Source organism: Pseudorasbora parva, chromosome 23 (assembly GCF_024679245.1).
Source record: "Pseudorasbora parva isolate DD20220531a chromosome 23, ASM2467924v1, whole genome shotgun sequence".
Taxonomy (NCBI): domain Eukaryota; kingdom Metazoa; phylum Chordata; class Actinopteri; order Cypriniformes; family Gobionidae; genus Pseudorasbora; species Pseudorasbora parva.
Window position 1 is genome coordinate 36,779,803 of NC_090194.1, and position 15,733 is coordinate 36,795,535.

The 15,733-nt window shown below is 41.8% G+C and overlaps 1 protein-coding gene across 3 annotated transcripts in view; it reads left to right on the forward strand.

Annotated features, from left to right (window-relative positions):
* The window catches only part of bmpr1bb (bone morphogenetic protein receptor, type IBb), a 126,667-nt gene extending 113,837 nt beyond the window's left edge, over positions 1-12,830 (forward strand). For all 3 annotated transcript variants that reach the window (XM_067433967.1, XM_067433968.1, XM_067433966.1), the window contains 5 exons: positions 356-548; positions 3,982-4,279; positions 6,545-6,720; positions 7,779-7,909; positions 12,173-12,830. In XM_067433967.1, coding sequence (XP_067290068.1) covers positions 356-548; positions 3,982-4,279; positions 6,545-6,720; positions 7,779-7,909; positions 12,173-12,298 — 924 coding nt within the window. In that variant the 3' untranslated portion in view covers positions 12,299-12,830. The remainder of the gene's footprint in view (positions 1-355; positions 549-3,981; positions 4,280-6,544; positions 6,721-7,778; positions 7,910-12,172) is intronic.
* Positions 12,831-15,733: the final 2,903 nt, after the last annotated feature.

Sequence of the window (15,733 nt, forward strand, 5' to 3'; positions counted from 1 at the left end):
ACACATCAACTCTGAGGACTAAATGTTCATTTGCTGCCTAATATATCCCACCCACTAACAGGTGATGGAGAGATCATCAGTGTTATTCACTGGTCATAATGTTATACCTGTTCGATGTATATAGAATATTATTAGAAAATTTGTTAATTGCATTCACTAGAAAACATTTATAGTTGGTTTGTAAAATGACTTTTCATGCATGTTTGATGTGAGTCTTCCTAACGTTCTGACCAGCCTGTGGTGTTTTGGCCGCTTTGAACCAGTGAATCATTTTGTGAATCAGTTGATCACTAATGGTATGTCTTTTGTGGAGTCTTTTTCTGTTAACATGTTTCACCCTATAACCTGGTCGCAGGTGCAGCGAACAATCGCCAAGCAGATCCAGATGGTGAAGCAGATTGGGAAGGGCCGTTACGGCGAGGTGTGGATGGGCCGCTGGAGGGGCGAGCGCGTCGCCGTCAAGGTCTTCTTCACCACAGAAGAGGCCAGCTGGTTCAGGGAGACCGAGATCTACCAGACCGTCCTGATGAGACACGAGAACATTCTGGGTATGACCCATAAGATCAGATTAGGGCTCGACGACACTGAGCCTTTATGGCCAACGCCGATAACTTACAGAGAAAGGTGACTTATATAAAGCTGATATATATACGGCCGGCTCACTGTACAACTACCTCAAATCCACCACGCTGGAAATTTGATTCCAAAGCTGAAATAAAAAAGAAAGAAATATGTATATGAAGCGTTTCGTTGCAAAACGAGATATATCCATTTTGAGAAATGTTGGTTATTTGACATTATTATTTAAGACATCAACAAGTCAAGTTTATTCACATTTTTTTTTTTACATTAATCTATTACTTGAGCTCAGTGAAGGCCAGGGACACAATATTCTTCAAATCCAGGATATTTTTTATTTAATTTTATGTCCATAAATAGTTCAGAATTAAGTCAAAAACATGCCAAAATGCAACATATTTATCTTAACATCTTAAATTGGTTAAAAAACAATACATCATAAATATATGGAATAATATATACTAAGATTGATTAATAATAATAAGATTCCGAGTTAGTTTTGGCCAGAACATAACCTTTATTTATTTATTTTTATTTATTTTTTGCAAAACGCTTTATATCCAACTTAGACTATATTCTAATACTGTAATATCATTAAGAAAAGCTAGTGAATCAATGTTTTGTGTGTGTGTGTGTGTGTGTGTGTGTGTGTGTGTGTGTGTGTGTGTGTGTGTGTGTGTGTGTGTGTGTGTGTGTGTGTGTGTGTGTGTGTGTGTGTGTGTGTGTGTGTGTGTGTGTGTGTGTGTGTGTGTGTGAGACACAGACCAACGTTATTCGCAGTCACACGATGACCACAATTAATCTTTGGATGTTTTCCCTCCCCTGAATGCCTTGCCCGTTTGGTCTTCTCCCTTTTCTTTAGATGCCTTCCTGACCGGCTCCAATCCGTCATCGAAATCCATAACGTTAGCTTGACTCTGAAGCTTTGATTCTCTGACTTACAGACAGCTGTTGATCAGTGACATAGCCTACGTGACTGACAGCTCGCCTTCAGTATAAACTATTAAATTATCGTTACCCACTGAATCTATTATCGTTAAATCACTGAGCAAACTCGGAGCACTTCACCGGCGGTGACTCTCTCCTCGCGTGACATCCTGAGCTCGCGCAGCATCCTGAACGTTCTATAGGCTAACCGTTATATCACACTTTGTAAAGAAACTGGGCTGGCGGATATCGCGTTTTGTGATAGATAGACAGATACAAATTGTAGTACGCTTAAAATGTAAATGTTTAAATCTTATTAATGGCAGCAATTGACACATAGATTAAGGTACATCTAAACAGTGATTTCCAATAATAAAATCCAAATGTCAAAAAATTGTGTTTATCGCGTTTTGCAACCGAACTTATTTTATTTCAGCTGGTTGCTAATGCAACATTTCCCATATTTATTTAGTCTAAAGGGGTCCTATAATGCCCTTTTCACAAGATAAGTCTCAGGTGTCCCCAGAATGCGTCTTTGAAATTTCAGGAAAAAATACACCGCTGATTTTTTATTATAGGATGTTTTGAAAGCTCCTATTTGGGTGGCAGCAAAAACACTGTTTTTTTGTGTCTCTTTAAATGCAAATGAGCTGTTGCTCCCCGCCCCCTTTCCAGAATAGGGCAGAGCCTTTACAGCTTGCACTAGTTCGGATAAAAGACAACAAGTGTGGAGAACCTTCACACAGCACTTATAATTTGCAAAGATGGATCAATACCAACTGTTTGACTGACTTCATTTTCAGAACATGTAAGTATTGCGCGTTATATTTTGTGAATGTGCTGGTTAGGACGGTACACATTGGCTAAAGTTACCATTGTCTCTGTATTCACAGAGATCAGAGCTGTCATTCGTTCAATTTTTAAGAAGTAATAAAAGTACGCTTCTGAATTGTACTGACGATGAGCATTTTTATGCTAAAAATATCTTAATGCTAAAAATAATTGTTATGCTCTGTGAATACAGTAAGAGACAACGGTAGCTTTAGCCACATTAGTACATTCAGAAAGGCCATTTGCAAACACACACATTATAAAGTGCAGTACTTACGTGTTCTGGATATGAAGTTGGATCACGAAGAGTTGGACTTGATCCATTTTTAAGAAGCAACTTTTGTGCAAATCCTGTGTTTACTGACCCTCATGTGCAAAGTAGTCCAATGCACAATGATTCACACAAACATATCCGAATTTATCTCATTTCTTGGGTACATTCCCTTCACAAATGAAATGATTCACTGCATCCTCAGTGGCTCAGATAAAATAGCTATAAATAGGTATGACATGTTATGGCTAGCTGCTCTAGAGTACTTTGGCCATGGTGTTAGAGCTGGTACACAGTTGTGGGTTGTGAAAAAAAATGGCGGCGCCATAGATGGAAATGTGCAGATTAAGAGCCGGTAATATTATAATAAGATCCTCTTCCTATGTCAGAACAGGAGCAAAATCTGAGCGGCTCGTTTGTTCTCATGCTTGCAGAGAAAGGCTTATAAAAACAAAGTTATTGGGTCATCTCTTTTCAAGTTTTCTGGGTTGGTAGATGCACCGGGGACTCGATTTTAGCACTTAAACGCGGAAAAAGTCTAATTTTCATGATATGTCCCCTTTAAACTTGATGTACTGAAATAACTAATATTGAAAAAATGTAAAATATAAAAATGAAAACTATAATAGCATCTCAATGATCTATATATAAGCAGATGTAAATATAACAATTACAAAAAGGAAAGAAAAGCACACTATTTAAATGTTTATTAGATTCAAAGACTTCAAAGAAAGGGGGTTATGAATTGAGAAAGCAAACTTTCCTTGATCTTTTGTGAGAGCTCATTAAACATCATAAAAACCATAAAAACATCCTGTCAGTTTCAGAAACCAAAACTTCCTCTTTGCAACCAAGCTCTGAGAACGTCTCGTTCCGGATTTTGTCACATTATGATGTAATAGTGCGACGAGAGACGCCTCTGCTTAAAGATAAAGGCCAGCTGTAGAAGATCTCAACAGCTGTAATCGTAAAAACATAGTTAAAGTTTTTGAGAGATTTCCACATTTAAAACTAATTTCATATGAAAAGATGTTAGCCAATCACAGCATTGGGGGGTTTACACAGAAGAGGATTTTGTCACATTATGTACAGTAGATGAGAAGGTATTACAGTGTTTTCCTTTCAATCACTAATAATTGAAAATAGGAACGCAAACACAGGTTTTTTTTGTATTCTGTTTACTTTCTTTGTTTAACAGCTTTGTGTAATAACTGTTAAATGCAGAAAGTAAACTTATGAAGACTAATGCTCAGGCGCTTGTGTTTTCAGCACTGTCAAAATAAAGTCTGCAACTGAATGCTGATGCTGATAATAAAAAATGGCAAATGTAGACCACTAGATCTCATCGATATGAACTTCTGTGTTCCCGTCAGGTTTCATCGCAGCAGATATAAAGGGCACGGGCTCGTGGACGCAACTATATCTGATCACGGACTATCACGAGAACGGCTCGCTGTACGACTACCTCAAATCCACCACGCTGGACACCAAAGCGCTGCTGCGTTTGGCGTACTCGGCAGTCTCCGGCCTCTGCCATCTGCACACGGAGATCTTCGGCACGCAGGGCAAACCGGCCATCGCTCACCGGGACCTGAAGAGCAAAAACATCCTGGTGAAGAAGAACGGCACCTGCTGCATCGCCGACCTGGGGCTCGCTGTCAAATTTATCAGGTGCCGCACACAATACCTTTGTCTTGGAGTGTTTTACTAGATTTATATCACCCATCATATCAGTTATCAGCCGCAACATAAAAATTATTTCTTTCATTTGATTTTATTTCTATTTTTAGACAAAACATTTATATCAACCGCTGTATAGGTTATAATCTTCATGTCATGATTTTATGTTTCTCAAATATTTGCATATGTGAGTTTTTATTTACTTTTTCGTTAGATTTACAGTACAGGCCAAAGGTTTGGACACATTACTATTTGTAATATTTTTGAAAGAAGTTTCTTCTGCACATCAAGCCTGCATTTATTTGATCAAAAATACAGATTTTTTTTTTAATATTGTGATATATTATTACAATTAAAATCATTGGTTTTCAATTTATTCTACTTTAAATGCTGATTTATTTCTGTGATCAGAGCTGAATGTTCAGGATGGTTCCTCCAGTCTTCAGTGATCATGATCCTTCAGAAATCATTCTCAGATGAGGATTCATTTTCAAAGTTGGAAACATTTCAGCTGCTTAATATTTTTTCATAACCTGTGATACTTTTTCATAATACTTTGATGAATAAAAAGAAAAAGAAAAAAAAGAAGCACATTTTTTAAAAATATATATTTTTTGTAACAACAATATACACTACTGGTCAGTAATTTGGGGTCAGTCATTTTTTTTCTTTCTTTTTAAAAATAAATAAATCAATAATTGTATTCAGCAAGGATGTGTTAAATTGATAAAAAATTATAGTAAAGGAGATTTATATTATTTGAAAATATGTTTTTATTTTGAATAAATGCAGTTCTCTTGAACCTTTTATTCATCAAATATATTAGTCAGCAGAATTATTTCCAACACTCATAATGAATCCTCATCTGAGAATGATTTCTGAAGGATCATGATCACTGAAGACTGGAGGAGCCATCCAGTAAATTCAGCTCTGATCACAGAAATAAATGATCATTTAAAGTATAATAAATTGAAAACCAAATATTTTAAATTTGTAGTAATAAATCACAATATTAAAAATATTCTGATCTGTATTTTTGATCAAATAAATGCAGGCTTGATGAGCAGAAGAAACTTCTTTCAAAAACATTACAAATAGCAATGTGTCTAAATCTTTGGCCTGTACTTTTTATCGTAATAATGTATCGTATCAATAACAAAAAGAAAAACATCATTTTAGTTATCAAGCCTTAACCTTACAACAAAAACAAAGTTTTACAGAATTAAAAAATGTGATGTGGTCACGCTGTGACGAGATGTGTGTGTGTGTGTATATACAGTTGAGGTCAGAATTATCAGCCCCATAATAATTCTAGGGGTGCCATTATTAATGTCCAATGTGTTTTGGAGAAAAACATTTACTTCATAATGTGATTTTCCCCCCACTTTCAAATATTTTACATCAATTAAAGGTTTTTTTATTTATAATTTTTTCAATGAAAGATCAAATGGATAAACAATGCAGATTTATTTTTACAGCCATCTTTGATCTTATTTACCAAGGGGGCTAATAATTCGGACCTCAACTATATATATATATATATATATATATATATATATATATATATATATATATATATATATATATATATATATATATATATATATATATATATAATGTAATATTTATTTATTTATTTACTAAAACATTTTAATATTATTAATTACATTTGCCAAAAACAAAACAAAGTGTAACCTCATGATTGGCACCAATGGTAGTTAAATATGTTGAATATCAAACACAGTTTTATCGGATACCTCTGGTCATGATGGGCGGGTGCCGTCACACACGTTTAACTGTCTGGTGTTAGAGTGCAATACAAGGTATTATTAATGGTTTTTAAAGCATTACATGGTGTCGCTCCAGAGTATATTGCTGGACTGTTAAAACAGCGTTGCACAGCTAGATCTTTGTGATCATCGCAGAGTCTATTTTTGAGTGTCCCTAAATCTCGGTTAAAGACGAAAGGAGATCGTGCTTTCTCTGTGGCAGCGCCGCGCCTCTGGAATAGCCTCCCTCTGCATATCAGATCCTGCGACTCGTTAGAATGTTTTAGATAATTGTCGAAAACGCATCTCTTCTCTATTGCTTACAACTGCCCATAAGGGCTGGGATTTTGAGATGTGTCCTGTACTGAGTGTTTTGTCAATGTTTGATTAGTGGTGTTGAGAGTGTAAAGCACTTTGGTCAACTTATGTTGTTTTTAAACGTGCTATAGAAATAAAGGTTGTTGTTGTTGTGTTGATTTGTGCTCAGTGACACTAATGAAGTGGACATCCCACCCAACACTCGGGTCGGCACCAAACGCTACATGCCTCCAGAGGTCCTGGACGAGAGCCTGAACCGCTGCCATTTCCAGTCCTACATCATGGCCGACATGTACAGCTTCGGTCTGATCCTGTGGGAGATGGCCAGGAGATGTGTGTCCGGCGGTGAGTCCAGCACACACTCAACACATCGAGAAAACAGATATTAAGCTGCTTAATCTGTCGCGATCTGATTGGATGGAAGCGAGTTAAGCTGTGCTGTAATTGGTCAGCAGAAATGGAAGGTCATTATAGAGGAGGAGCTAGTTATGATGTTTCTTTTGAATGTGTTTATTTATATATTTAAAAGGGACAGTGGCCCTCATTTATCAAAAGTGCGTACACCAAATTTCCAGCGTACACCTTGCGTACACCCAAACCCACGGTGACTTTGAGATTTATCAATATAGACGTTGGCGTATGGCACGCTCCAATCCTACGCCAGCTCAGGAGGTGGTGTACTCACTCTTCCCCCCCCCCCCCCCCACACACACACACACACACACACACACACACACACACACACACTCCAATCCTATGCCAGCTCAGGAGGTGGTGTACTCACTCTCCCCCAACACACACACACACACACACTCCAATCCTATGCCAGCTCAGGAGGTGGTGTACTCACTCTCCCCCCCCCGCCCCCAACCACACACACACACACACACACACACACACACACACTGCCCCTAAACCTACCCATCACAGGAAACATTCTGCATTTTTACTTTCTCAACTTTCAAAACTCCTTCTGTGTGATTTATAAGATGTGTTCCTCATGGGACCAAAAAATGTCCCCACAAGGACAAGGATTTCGGATATTGCCATCTTTGTGGGGACATTTTGGAGGGATCACCAGCCCACACACACACACACACACACACACACACACACACACACACACACACACACACACACTCACAATCAGCCCATGCATGCAATTGTGTCTCAATAAAAGGTTTAAATGTAGTTTTAGTAGCGTAAGTTGCTACTAAAAATGAGTGCAAGTTTGGTTTAACTCTGGTTTAACTCTAACCACGTCACAAATAATGTATCAATCATTCACAATGACACAGATGTTTAGTAGGAAAGTTTATGATGATTTCATCTGAAATGTTGCTTTTCCAACACGCATTTTCCGTTCTCATCATCATTGATGTTTGGTTGATGCTACCCTGCAGGGATTGTTGAGGAGTATCAGCTGCCATATCACGATCTGGTGCCGACGGACCCGTCCTATGAGGACATGAGGGAGGTGGTGTGTATCAAGAGACAGAGACCCTCGTTTGCAAACCGCTGGAGCAGCGATGAGGTACAAAGATGCTTTCACACAATGTTTCCCTTCTTAACCCTCTGATCAAAACTTTCCAGATAAACCTGTCACACTCTGTGTCCTACATGCCTCGGCAAAGGCAGAGATGAAGTCTGTTTGTTGATGTTTTATGGGCTCCTTCCTCCTGACTTGGATTTCACCCGATTTGGGCTTCTCCTGACTTGGACCTCACCTGACTTGGACCTCACCTGACTTGGACCTCACCTGACTTGGACCTCACCTGACTTGGACTTCTCCTAACTTGGACTTCTCCTAACTTGAACTTCACCTGACTTGGACTTCACCTGACTTGGACCTCACCTGACTTGGACTTCTCCTAACTTGGACTTCACCTGACTTGGACTTCACCTGACTTGGACCTTACTTGACTTGGACTTCTCCTAACTTGGACTTCTCCTAACTTGGACTTCACCTGACTTGGACTTCACCTGACTTGGACTTCTCCTAACTTGGACTTCACCTGACTTGGACTTCTCCTAACTTGGACTTCACCTAACTTGGACTTCACCCGATTTGGGCTTCACCTGACTTGGACTTCACCTGACTTGGACTTCACCCAAATTGGGCTTCTCCTGACTTGGACCTTACCTGACTTGGACTTCACCCGATTTGAACTTCTCCTAACTTGGACTTCACCCAGTTTGGACTTCACCTTGGACTTCTCCTAATTTGGACTTCACCTGACTTGGACTTCTCCTAACTTGGACTTCACCTGACTTGGACTTCTCCTAACTTGGACTTCACCTGACTTGGACTTCACCTAACTTGGACTTCACCTGATTTGGGCTTCACCTGACATGGACTTCACACGAATTGGGCTTCTCCTGACTTGGACTTCACCCGAATTGGGCTTCACCTGACTTGGACTTCACCCGAATTGGGCTTCCCCTGACTTGGACCTTACCTGACTTGGACTTCACCCGATTTGGGCTTCACCTGACTTGGACTTCACCCAGTTTGGACTTTACCTGACTTGGACTTCCCCTGACTTGGACTTCACCTGACTTGGACTTCCCCTGACTTGGACTTCACCCGATTTGGGCTTCACCTGACTTGGACTTCACCCAGTTTGGGCTTCACCTGACTTGGACTTCACCTGACTTGGACTTCACCCGATTTGGGGTTCTCCTGACTTGGACTTCTCCTGACTTGGACTTCACCTGACTTGGACTTCATCTGACTTGGACTTCACCCGATTTGGGCTTCTCCTGACTTGGACTTCACCTGACTTGGACTTCCCCTGACTTGGACTTCACCCGATTTGGGCTTCTCCTGACTTGGACCTCACCTGACTTGGACTTCAGCTGACTTGGACTTCTCCTAACTTGGACTTCACCTGACTTGGACTTCTCCTAACTTGGACTTCACCTAACTTGGACTTCACCTGACTTGGACTTCACCTGACTTGGACTTCTCCTAACTTGGACTTCACCTGACTTGGACTTCTCCTAACTTGGACTTCACCTAACTTGGACTTCACCTGATTTGGGCTTCACCTGACATGGACTTCACTCGAATTGGGCTTCTCCTGACTTGGACTTCACCTGACTTGGGCTTCACCTGACTTGGACTTCACCCGATTTGGGCTTCTCCTGACTTGGACTTCACCTGACTTGGACTTCCCCTGACTTGGACTTCACCCGATTTGGGCTTCTCCTGACTTGGACCTCACCTGACTTGGACTTCACCTGACTTGGACTTCTCCTAACTTGGACTTCACCTGACTTGGACTTCTCCTAACTTGGACTTCACCTAACTTGGACTTCACCTGATTTGGGCTTCACCTGACATGGACTTCACACGAATTGGGCTTCTCCTGACTTGGACTTCACCCGATTTGGGCTTCACCTGACTTGGACTTCACCCGAATTGGGCTTCCCCTGACTTGGACCTTACCTGACTTGGACTTCACCCGATTTGGGCTTCACCTGACTTGGACTTCACCCAGTTTGGACTTTACCTGACTTGGACTTCCCCTGACTTGGACTTCACCTGACTTGGACTTCCCCTGACTTGGACTTCACCCGATTTGGGCTTCACCTGACTTGGACTTCACCCAGTTTGGGCTTCACCTGACTTGGACTTCACCTGACTTGGACTTCACCTGACTTGGACTTCCCCTGACTTGGACTTCACCCGATTTGGGGTTCTCCTGACTTGGACTTCTCCTGACTTGGACTTCACCTGACTTGGACTTCATCTGACTTGGACTTCACCCGATTTGGGCTTCTCCTGACTTGGACTTCACCTGACTTGGACTTCCCCTGACTTGGACTTCACCCGATTTGGGCTTCTCCTGACTTGGACCTCACCTGACTTGGACTTCAGCTGACTTGGACTTCACCCTATTTGCGCTTCTCATGACTTGGACTTCACCCGATTTGGGCTTCTCCTGACTTTGACTTCACCTGACTTGGACTTCATCTGACTTGGACTTCACCCGATTTGGGCTTCTCCTGACTTGGACCTCACCTGACTTGGACTTCAGCTGACTTGGACTTCACCCTATTTGGGCTTCTCCTGATTTGGACTTTACCCGATTTGGGCTTCTCCTGACTTTGACCTCACCTGACTTGGACTTCATCTGACTTGGACTTCACCCGATTTGGGCTTCTCCTGACTTGGACCTTACCTGACTTGGACTTCACCCGATTTGGGCTTCACCTGACTTGGACTTCACCCAGTTTGGACTTTACCTGACTTGGACTTCCCCTGACTTGGACTTCACCTGACTTGGACTTCCCCTGACTTGGACTTCACCCGATTTGGGCTTCACCTGACTTGGACTTCACCCAGTTTGGGCTTCACCTGACTTGGACTTCACCTGACTTGGACTTCACCTGACTTGGACTTCCCCTGACTTGGACTTCACCCGATTTGGGGTTCTCCTGACTTGAACTTCTCCTGACTTGGACTTCACCTGACTTTCACTTCATCTGACTTGGACTTCACCCGATTAGGGCTTCTCCTGACTTGGACTTCACCTGACTTGGACTTCCCCTGACTTGGACTTCACCCGATTTGGGCTTCTCCTGACTTGGACCTCACCTGACTTGGACTTCAGCTGACTTGGACTTCACCCTATTTGCGCTTCTCATGACTTGGACTTCACCCGATTTGGGCTTCTCCTGACTTTGACTTCACCTGACTTGGACTTCATCTGACTTGGACTTCACCCGATTTGGGCTTCTCCTGACTTGGACCTCACCTGACTTGGACTTCAGCTGACTTGGACTTCACCCTATTTGGGCTTCTCCTGACTTGGACTTTACCCGATTTGGGCTTCTCCTGACTTTGACCTCACCTGACTTGGACTTCATCTGACTTGGACTTCACCCTATTTGGGCTTCTCCTGACTTGGACTTTACCCGATTTGGGCTTCTCCTGACTTTGACCTCACCTGACTTGGACTTCATCTGACTTGGACTTCACCCGATTTGGGCTTCTCCTGACTTGGACTTCATCTGACTTGGACTTCTCCTAACTTGGACTTCACCTGACTTGGACTTCAGCTGACTTGGACCTCACCTGACTTGGACTTCACCCTATTTGCTTCTCCTGACTTGGACTTCACACGATTTGGGCTTCTCCTGACTTTGACTTCACCTGACTTGGACTTCACCCGATTTGGGCTTCTCCTGACTTAGACTTCACCCAATTTGGACTTCACCTGACTTGGACTTAACCTGACCTGTACTTCTTCGACTTGGAACCTCCAGACTTAGACTTCATCCTACTTGGACTTCTGACTTGAACGACTCCTAAATTGGACTTCAGCCAAAATGGACTTCTCCTGACTTGGACTACTCCTGAGTTGGACTTTACCAGTCTTGGACTGACTTGGACTTCATCCGAGGGCTGCCGCTTCCACTCCAGTAATGACTGCTGCTTTAGTATTTCCCCCTGACTGATTAACAGCTGATTAACAGATATGAAAACATACTAATGTCAACTGAACTGCTCTTTAATGACTATACGGCATTAAAATACACTTTAAACTCCTTATTGAACCTATTCCAAATTAGTGCCCCCCCCATTTTTTATTTATTTGTCAGATGTGCTTTTTAATTTGTATCAATCAGCAACCATTTCCAACTGCTAAATAAAAACACAGCCTCCATGATGACTTTTTAAGTATGAAAGTATACTTATTGTCTACCTCAATAATTTCAAAACAATTCTGTTGTATAAAGCACTGTATTACTAATCTTGCCTTCCCTGTGTGCATGTGTGTGTGTATAGTGTCTGAGGCAGATGGGTAAACTGATGACCGAGTGTTGGGCTCACAATCCAGCCTCTCGTCTGACTGCCCTGCGGGTAAAGAAGACACTTGCCAAGATGTCCGAGTCTCAAGACATTAAACTGTGACCCTTGCGTCCGTCCTGAGAGTCTAAGCAGACGCTGGACAAGCGGATTTATCTTGCTTTCTGTGAAAGCTCCCACAGCCGCCCGCCGAACAGAGACTAGTGGACAATCCTTCAGATAAATTCACTGACAATTCATCACAATACCATAATCACACTTCATGGGACTCAGTCTGTAACTCAATCTCTAAACATTCATGAAGTCTTTTTATGACAACAAAATAAAAAAATTTCATCATATTCTCCAGAAGACAAATGCAGCATCAGGTTTACCGCCCAGTCTTTTAATCGCTCTGAGAACCGCTGAATTACGTCCTTGTAAAATATGAATGTAAATATTGAATGTCATGAGTTACAGAAAAATGTTTTCTTGCGTCACATGAACGTTTGTACAGGATGTTTTGGTTCATGTTGACTTGTGCCTTATTTAACACACATGTAAAAGTTTAATATTTGATAGTTCGGTGTAAATGGAGTGAAAAATAAATGTAAGTGTTTAACATTCCCCTCCTTCAATAAAGTAAATATAAATCTGATTTCTGATTTTTTTCCCCTTAAATGCACATTTTTGCTTGAGTTACAACCATTTCTTAACTGCTGTAACAATTACTGTGTGTCACCCCTTGTCATAATTACCGTAATTTTGAGATGACAACCAGTGACGTTCTGCTCAGGTTGTTCATGTACTCAGACGTACATGTTTCTATGGCCACAGTCAATGGGAAAATGAATCTGCAGTGGTCAGGTGTAGGGGCGGTTTCTTAACTTGGGCAATAGGGCGATGCAGCACCAAAGTCCAAAAGGTTTTTTTTTTTTTTTTTGTTACTCTAGCTGTCACTGTAAGATAATGTTCTAGTTTGTTTTGCCTCTGGATATATCAGTAGTCTAATCACTGTCAAGTCATGTTATGTGCAGCACAGGCCCTTTTTGGGCACTTTAAATTGCACAAAGTGTTCCATACAAAGATTTTTTTTAGGATTGTTAGCATTGCCATGCAATCTCTATGAGTTCGGGGAGAGCTAATACTTAAGTGCTTTCATCATCATACATAACCTTAACTTGTGCAGCGATTGGTGGGAACAAACATACCTACCCATTAATGTGTTGTCCTTTTAGGATTTTAATTTTTAAATATCTTCTAAACATTTGTTGATGTATATCTTTGGGCAAAACATGAGAAGTTAATAATTACTTTGTATTTAAACAAAATTGTTTAGAAAAACTCTTGTCATGTATTATTCTTGTCATGTGATGATGTCACGTCCTGTTAAGTCACTTCCTGTTACGCCTTCCTGCATGAAAACATTAGACTGCCATGGTGTGCTCTATCCATAGGCATCCGCTACAAAGCACAATAGAGGCAATGCCGTAAGTTAACTTATTACTTTTTGATGTGTTAAAGATTGTATATTGATATGTATTTTGTTAAAAAGGAAGATGTTTGATAAGTTTGTTTACTATTGAGTATAGCAATGCTAATAGCTATTATATCTGGGAATAGCAGTGTATACATGTTAGTCATGCAATGTAATGTTCAAGAAATGTACACTTAATATTAGTGATGGCCAAATGAGGCTTCCTGAACCACTCAGGCTTTCCAGCCAATTGGTTCACCAAAGGGTTCATTTACCTAAAGCCTCATGAAACAGTGTGTTCCCTAGTGACACCTGCTGTGCAAAGCAATGTTTTGCACACAAATCTATTCATCCTGAGCAACCAAATGTCACAGTGCGGACACACCCTTTTTCTATTGCATGTGTATTAAATAAAGTATTTTACTCTGCTTGTATTAACCTATGCACACACAACTCACACACACATACAACTTTGTGTTCAATTATTCTGTAGTTCTTTGGGTTGGTGATGACAGTGAATGCCCCAAAATGATTGTAAAGAAATTATTGTGAGTGCAGTGCTGATTGGGATTGCAATAGTGCAGTGCTTATGGGACTGGGAGTAAAACAGTGTAGTGCTTATGGGACTGGGAGTGCAATAGTGCAGTGCTCATGGGACTGGGAGTGCAACAGTGCAATGCTTATGGGTCTGGGAGTGCAAAAGTGCAGTGCTTATGGGACTGGGGGTGCAATAGTGCAGTGCTCATGGGACTGGGAGTGCAACAGTGCAATGCTTATGGGTCTGGGAGTGCAACAGTGCAGTGCTTATGGGACTGGCAGTGCAACAGTGCAGTGCTTATGGAACTGGGAGTGCAATAGTGCAGTGCTTATGGAACTGCACGTGCAATAGTGCAGTGCTTATGGAACTGCACGTGCAATAGTGCAGTGCTTATGTTATGGGACTGGGAGTGCAATAGTGCAGTGCTTGTAGGACTGGGAGTGCAACAGTGCAGTGCTTGTAGGACTTGGAGTGCAACAGTGCAGTGCTTATGGGACTGGGAGTGCAATAGTGCAGTGCTTATGGGACTGGGAGTGCAATAGTGCAGTGCTTATGGGACTGGGAGTGCAGTGCTTATGGGACTGGGAGTGCAACAGTGCAGTGCTTATGGGACTGGGAGTGCAACAGTGCAGTGCTTATAGGACTGGGAGTGCAATAGTGCAGTGCTTATGGGACTGGGAGTGCAATAGTGGAGTGCTTATGGAACTGGGTGTACAACAGTGCAGTGCTTATGGAACTGGGAACGCAACAGTGCAGTGCTTATGGGATTGGGAGTGCAACAGTGCAGTGCTTATGGGACTGGGAGTGCAACAGTGCAGTGCTTATGGGACTGGGAGTGCAACAGTGCAGTGCTTATGGGACTGGGAGTGCAACAGTGCAGTGCTTATGGGACTGGGAGTGCAACAGTGCAGTGCTTATGGGACTGGGAGTGCAACAGTGCAGTGCTTATGGGACTGGGAGTGCAATAGTGCAGTGCTTATGGAACTGAGAGTGCAATAGTGCAGTGCTTATAGGACTGGGAGTGCAATAGTGCAGTGCTTATGGGACTGGGAGTGCAATAGTGCAGTGTTTATGGGACTGGGAGTGCAATTGTACAGTGCTTATGATATCGCAATATGTTGCAAATGCTGTTCTTCGGTCTCTCACCTCGCTAAAGAATTTAAGTCTTTTGTGAAGTGTACTGAATGTGGCAGTATATATCATGATGCGGCCATGCACCCTGGTCCATCACCCCAAACAGTCAAGGCTCCTTCACGGTCACAAGAGGATGGCGGTGAGGGAGAAGATCAATCTAACATGGCTGTTGTCAGTGCAAGCAGCACAGAGGTTTGCGGTCCAGGTCAGTGGAGCCGCTCATGCTCAAAAATCTGCCTTGTGAAAGTATACCCTAAGGGTTCTGAAGACTTGGCCATCAAAGCCTATGTAATTATGGACACCCAAAGCAATCGTTCATTAGCAAGTCCAGAGTTATTTGAGCTGTTCAATGTGGAGAGCAAACCATTCTCATATCACCTCAGAACTTGCGCTGATAGCATAGAAACATATG